The sequence below is a fragment of the Salvia miltiorrhiza genome, chromosome 6, assembly GCF_028751815.1.
Source record: "Salvia miltiorrhiza cultivar Shanhuang (shh) chromosome 6, IMPLAD_Smil_shh, whole genome shotgun sequence".
Taxonomy (NCBI): domain Eukaryota; kingdom Viridiplantae; phylum Streptophyta; class Magnoliopsida; order Lamiales; family Lamiaceae; genus Salvia; species Salvia miltiorrhiza.
Genome location: NC_080392.1, coordinates 13571225 through 13577224, shown reverse-complemented (window position 1 = coordinate 13577224; position 6000 = coordinate 13571225). Strand labels below are relative to the sequence as shown.

Here is a 6000-nt window from a genome sequence, read left to right as displayed (position 1 = left end):
CGTTTCTCCTAGGGAGTTGGGACCTTCTCTTTACAAAACCAGAGTATTCAATTTTTTTATAATGGAGAAGTTGAACAAAGTTGAAGATAAGGCAGATACACACTATATATGAATCTATTGTCTTCGTTCAACAACATTAATAAACGATAATTAAAGTAAAACACATAAAATGAAATCTTCAAAATACATGACTTTATTTTTTTAATATTTTATTTTACCAATTACTATTAAAGAGAGAATGAGACGCTCACATCTTGTAAAAAAAGTTGGTCATTCAAATAGCCTTCATACAATGAAATCAAGAACGAAAACGACGTGATGAACTTCATCTTCCAGTATAGCGACAACGTCACAACAACATTAAAATTTTCATTTTCTTGATATTTTTGGGCTCGAAAACGGCTCCTCCACCTACGAAAATCAGCCACGCCCATCTCATCAAAATCAAGAAAAGTAGAGAAATAGAGGTAAAAAGAATCATTAAGATTGGATTTTTATTGACATACTTGAAAGTCTAGAATAAGAGAGGGACATCACTTTCATATTGTTGTCTGTTGCAGCAATAGAGAGGCAAGCGCCTCAATCCTTCCCGCGAGCGCCGAATGATCGCAGCCGGGCGACGCATGTAAAACGTAAATGAAAAACAAAGCTAAAAAAGATCAAGAATAACAAACCTACGAAGAATGAAGAAGAAAAGAGATATATATATATATATATATATATATATATATATATATATATATATATATATTCAAATAGAAAAAAAAGTGAATATCCGATATGCATGGTGATTGACATCAAGGTGCCTCGTAGCCCTACCAACAACGAAAACATTATGAAGGGTAGCATCGGGGCTGAGGCGCCAATATGGCAATAGAAGGAGCAGGGAACATTCTCAATGTTCCTCCTGTCGAGCTCTTTCAAGAACTCAGTGTAGGAGTGGATTACTTCTTCCTCCAAGTATCCAACAATGCGGTGACTAAACTTTGGGGAAACCAAATAAGCCAAGGCGTGCTCATACCAACGGGACTGAGCCACATCCATGAAGGTCATGATCAGATGCATCCACTAAGTAAATTTAAGTTATGCACAGAGAATATCATATCAGTCCAAGGCACATCATATCAATCTGATACAGATACTCCCACGAGACAAAATCGACATACTTCTCAGAGAGCTTGTAATGACAGTATATCCCAAACAACTAACCAAGAACGAACACACACACACATACACAATGAGTTAGAAGAATCACGAACTTTGTCCATCACCAAAGACACCGCCTTTTCTGAGTCACACAAGACTGCAAAGTACAGCTACACAATCTTTATTTCATCAAGCTAGCATCACAAAGAATAGAGTATTTGTGAGTGCGACAGTTACCAAAATCAAGGTTCTAAATTACAATGTTGGAGTTGTTCTTCATCATAGTACACATTAATTTTCAACTACTTTTGCTAAGTATTACAGCCTTCTCATACTAATAAATAAAGGCTCTGCTAGTCAACCATTCAAGCATTTCAACTATAGATTGCCACTAAAAAAACTTTTCCTGTTTATCACCATGCATAGATGCATGATCTAATTTGGGAACCAGAAATATTGATAAATCAGCGTAGCAAAGGCAATAAGCAATGCCATCAATATGCAAGCAGCAAACTTTTATCAATCAATTCAACCATCAAAACAATACATAAGCGCACATACATTGCTCCTTCATGCAAAACTTATTCAAAATAAATGCTAGCAGAGATTTCCAAATTTAACAACAAAAAAAAAAAATAGTTGCAACATTTCTTTATACCAATTTCCATAAAATTTCCACTGTATAATTCCATAAAAGATTTCACCAAATTCAATTTCGGAAATGATCAATTGAACTTTAACAAATGAAAAAAGCAAACAAAACTTCAAATCCTAAAATCATAAAATTGAACCTGTGGCTAGGAATTTGTCGGTGAAAGGATTGACTTGTTTATCCCGCAGAGGTTTTGGCCACAATTCTAGTAGATAACTCATGAGAAATTTGCATGGGCTCGGTCGTCCGACAACTTTTCTCTCACTTTTGTTTTTGTCGTAATGGACTGACTCCAGAAGAAGAAGAAAAATAAAATTACATATCGATAAAAATTCTGGAGAAAAGAGAGTGAATGGAGCAAAAAAACTCACAGTGTGTAGTGTACTCTCGATTCCCATTCCCTGAAAAAAAATATGCACAAAGAGATTGCTATAAACATATTGCCTTGTTCTAATATTGTAACAGAAGATAGATCTAATCAAAAGTAGAAATTGAGAGATCCCCATTATTGTGTTGTTGTTGAAGAAACCCTAGATTATCTCTGTTACCGGATCGAAATTTTAATTAAAAGTAGAAATTGAGAGATCGCCGCCAGCTGTTGCTGTAGAAACCCTTAATTCGCACTCTTCAGAGTTAAGCGGTTGAAGATCGAGATGAGCCGCGACGCATAACCTTTTATATGAAGAAAATATAAATGATTCTGCTTAAAACAACTGCAACACACTATATCACACGATTTTTTGAAATAAACTGTCAAATTTGGTGCAAGAAAAAACTGCTCCAAAACTGTGTTCTCAGAGAAATTGGAGGATAACGTGTAGAAGAAGAAGATAACTTGCGTGAGGAATCGTAATTTCAAGTTTTGCCGGGAAAAAGTATCGTTAAATTGGTGTTTTATATAATATATAGATATTAGATATATTTTGTAATTCTAAAAAAAAAACTTTAAGAAACTTTTTGAATTTGATTAAATACTATAGAGTATAGAGGGTGTTTGCACCTTATCGAAAAATATGGAAATATTAGAAAAAATTATCATACAAATTACTATTAAGGTAAAGAAAAATAAATTAAAATTAACGTACAATAAATTAAAGTAACATTTTGAACTATACTCTCAAATCTCAATCTAATACTCTATTTGTCCTATAAAAATAGTTATATGAGAGAGTGACACGAGTTTTAATAAAATTGGTTAAGTATGTTGTGAATGGAGAAAGAGTCCCACCATAAATGTAGTTTTAATAATGATAATTAATTGTATTGTGAATGGAGAGAGGATCCTATCATGTGGTAGAATAGGTAAATAAGTTAATATGTGTAGGATAATTTATTGTGAGGTAGTGTCCATAAATAGAATACACAAAATCTCCTGTACACCCGGGTTGACCTGTACCCAGATCTTGATCCGTATGCTAATTCAAACCCACATCCTGATCCAAATCGTAAATGACACTATTCAGTTATATAAATGACACTGCTTATAATTGACACTATTTAATTATATAAATGACAATGTAACATTTTAAAATGTTATAGTGTCATTTTCAATCTTATAGTATTATTTAAAATATTATAGTGTCATTTACACTCTTATAGTGTCAATTACAGGAAGTGTAATTTATATTTCTGAATAGTGTCAATTATACACAATGTCATTTACAATGTTATAGTGTTATTTATACGCAGTATCCATTGTATAAACGAATAGTGTTATTTACACGATTTGAGTTAGCATGCGGGTCAGAATTTGAATATGGGTCAATCCGAATGTACGGTACACCCAGATATATTCAAGACCACCTCAATAGAATATGACTATTTTTGTGGACACCTAAAAAAAGAAAAATTCCAATCATTTTTAGAGGACCGGGGAATATATATACACACACATTGCTCGATTAATGACAATTGACAATTATACTAATTACTCACCATAATTGCAAGAATGAAACATTAAAACACAATAAACACATGAAACATGATTCCGGGAAAATCCACTCATCCAAAATTAGTGGTTGATATTAATTAGACGTATCCCCCATTGACCCGAATAATCTGCCCGTTTACCCACTGACCCGCATCACTCGCCAGAAACCCTACCACCGGAGCCACGTCATCCGTCTCCCCAAGCCGCCCAAACGGGCACTCCGCCACCGCCTTTTCTATCATCTCCTCCGACTTTCCGGCGAAAAACATGTCCGTCGCCACCGCTCCCGGCGCCACCGCGTTCGAAGTTATCCCCGTCCCCTTCAGCTCCTTGGCTAAAATCTTCACCATCGCCTCCACCGCCGCCTTCGACGCCGTGTAAGCCGCATAACCTGGCTTCAGCGATGCCACCAGCGACGAAGACAAACATATGATCCTCCCCCCTCCGCCGCGCTTTATCCTGTTCATAATCGGTTCTATGTTCAGCTCAATCGAGCGAATCAACAGCGATTATAGTCGATTACCTGTTGGCAGCTTCTCTGCAGCACAGGAAGGCGCCTCGCGCGTTGACGGCGAAGATTTTGTCGAAATCAGCGGCGGCGGTGTCGGCGAGCGAGGGGTATTTCGGGTCCAGCACGCCGGCCGAGTTGACGAGGATGTGAACCTCCGAGTTGAAGGCCGATTCCGCCTCGTCGAACAGCGATTTAACCTGCTCCGGAACGGAGATATCGGCTTGGAAGGTGGCGGCGCGGACGTCGGAGCCGGAATTGATCTCGGCGGCCAGTGAATCGGCTTGAGCCGAGTTGGAGGAGTAGTTGATGACAACTCTGGCGCCGAGGGAAGCCAAATGAAAGGCAATGGCGCGGCCGATCCCACGTGAGGCGCCGGTGACGATGGCGACTCTGTCTTCGAGTGGCTGGGCGGCGGCGGTTGAATTAGCCATGGAAGTGATATGTGAGTGTGATGGTGCTGAGTGCTGTATTTATATCCACCACTTGTATCTTTATCAGAAGCAGGTCATGCATGATGATTTCGGCTGTTTTAAAACGTCTTTGCTTCAAATTCATAATCATACCATCTTTACTACTCCCTCCGTCCCAATAATGAAAACACACTTCACTTGGGCACGGAGATTAATGAGAGGTAGTTTAAGTGATAAAGTGAGATAGTTTAGGTGATAAAGTATTGTGGGTATTTGATTAGTTTAAGTTTAGTGAATTTATTTATGTTTATGCTGGAATTTAAATTTTTTAACTTCAAAAATTTTGAAAATTTTATTTTATTTTATTTAATTAATTTTTTTTTGGTCCAGAATTTATGTTCAATTGAATTCCGACCACGCCCCCGCCATCCTCCGCCGCACACCCACCACCCCCTTCCACCACCCAGCCGCACCCCATGTCCACCCCATGTCCACCCACTGCCACTCTAAACCTCTGAGGCGGTCAAAAACAACAGAATTGGGAGATTCTCCAACCCCCATCTTTGCCGCCGGACTCCGAGTTCTCCGACCATCTCAACCAAAACGATCCACAAAATGAAACTCAGAATCGAACCAAAATGTTAACCAAAAAATGAAAATCAAAATCGAACCAAAAAGAGGACCAAAATCGAGAAGGGGGAGGAGAAAGAGGGATGTTCGATGGGGCTAGGGCTCAGCCCTCTACCCTCGTCAGTGTGTGGGCGAGTGGTTGGAGGCTCCGCAGCAGAGTCCGGCAGGAGCGGCAGCATTGATGGAAGAAATCGACATCTCCGCCGCCCTACAAACCAGAGAAGAGGTATGGGTGGAAGAAATCGAAATCTCTAGCCACTAAAACCAGATCCGCCGCGCCTGCATACCCTAGCCCCAAGATCCGCCGGAGAAGAGGGGTATGGGTGGTGGCTGTTCGATCGGAGAAGGCTCGTTGCTGCTGTTCTTCCGGCGCCGAGAGAGAGAGGGCGAGACCACGCCGAGAGAGCAGGTGAGACAAAGGCGAGACAAGGGACTGAGGCGATACCACCGGCAGGGCGGCGGCGGCGCCGTAGTGAGGGCGGCGGAGGCGCCAAGAGAGTCGAGCGAGAGAGAGGATGAGTGAGAAGAGAGGGAGAAAGGATTTAGGGTTTTAATAGACTTTTATACCCTAATTAGTGATAAATTAATTAATGATTGTTAAGTCTTAATTCTTTCCTTATTTGGAATGTGTCTTTATTATTGGGACAATCCAATAAGGAAAGTGTGTCTTCAATAATGGGACGGAGGGAGTATTATACTCCATCTCTGCATCAAAAATAGT

General features: G+C 39.6%; 1 protein-coding gene across 1 annotated transcript; it reads right to left on the bottom strand.

Annotated features, from left to right (window-relative positions):
- Positions 1–3639: 3639 nt before the first annotated feature.
- On the bottom strand, positions 3640–4786 carry LOC130988797 (NADPH-dependent aldehyde reductase-like protein, chloroplastic). Its single transcript, XM_057912760.1, has 2 exons — positions 4252–4786; positions 3640–4187 (listed from the first exon to the last, which is right to left on the bottom strand). The coding sequence occupies exons 1-2, from the start codon at positions 4668–4670 to the stop codon at positions 3827–3829; spliced, it is 780 nt and encodes a 259-aa protein (XP_057768743.1). The 5' UTR covers positions 4671–4786; the 3' UTR covers positions 3640–3826.
- Between the last annotated feature and the right edge of the window lie 1214 nt (positions 4787–6000).

Bases quoted from the DNA above. Each gene is read 5' to 3' on its own strand.
- LOC130988797 (XM_057912760.1), bottom strand. From the start codon at position 4,670: ATGGCTAATTCAACCGCCGCCGCCCAGCCACTCGAAGACAGAGTCGCC. The intron at 4,188-4,251 runs GTAATCGACTAT...GATTATGAACAG, and splicing joins TGCAGAGAAGCTGCCAACAG to GATAAAGCGCGGCGGAGGGG.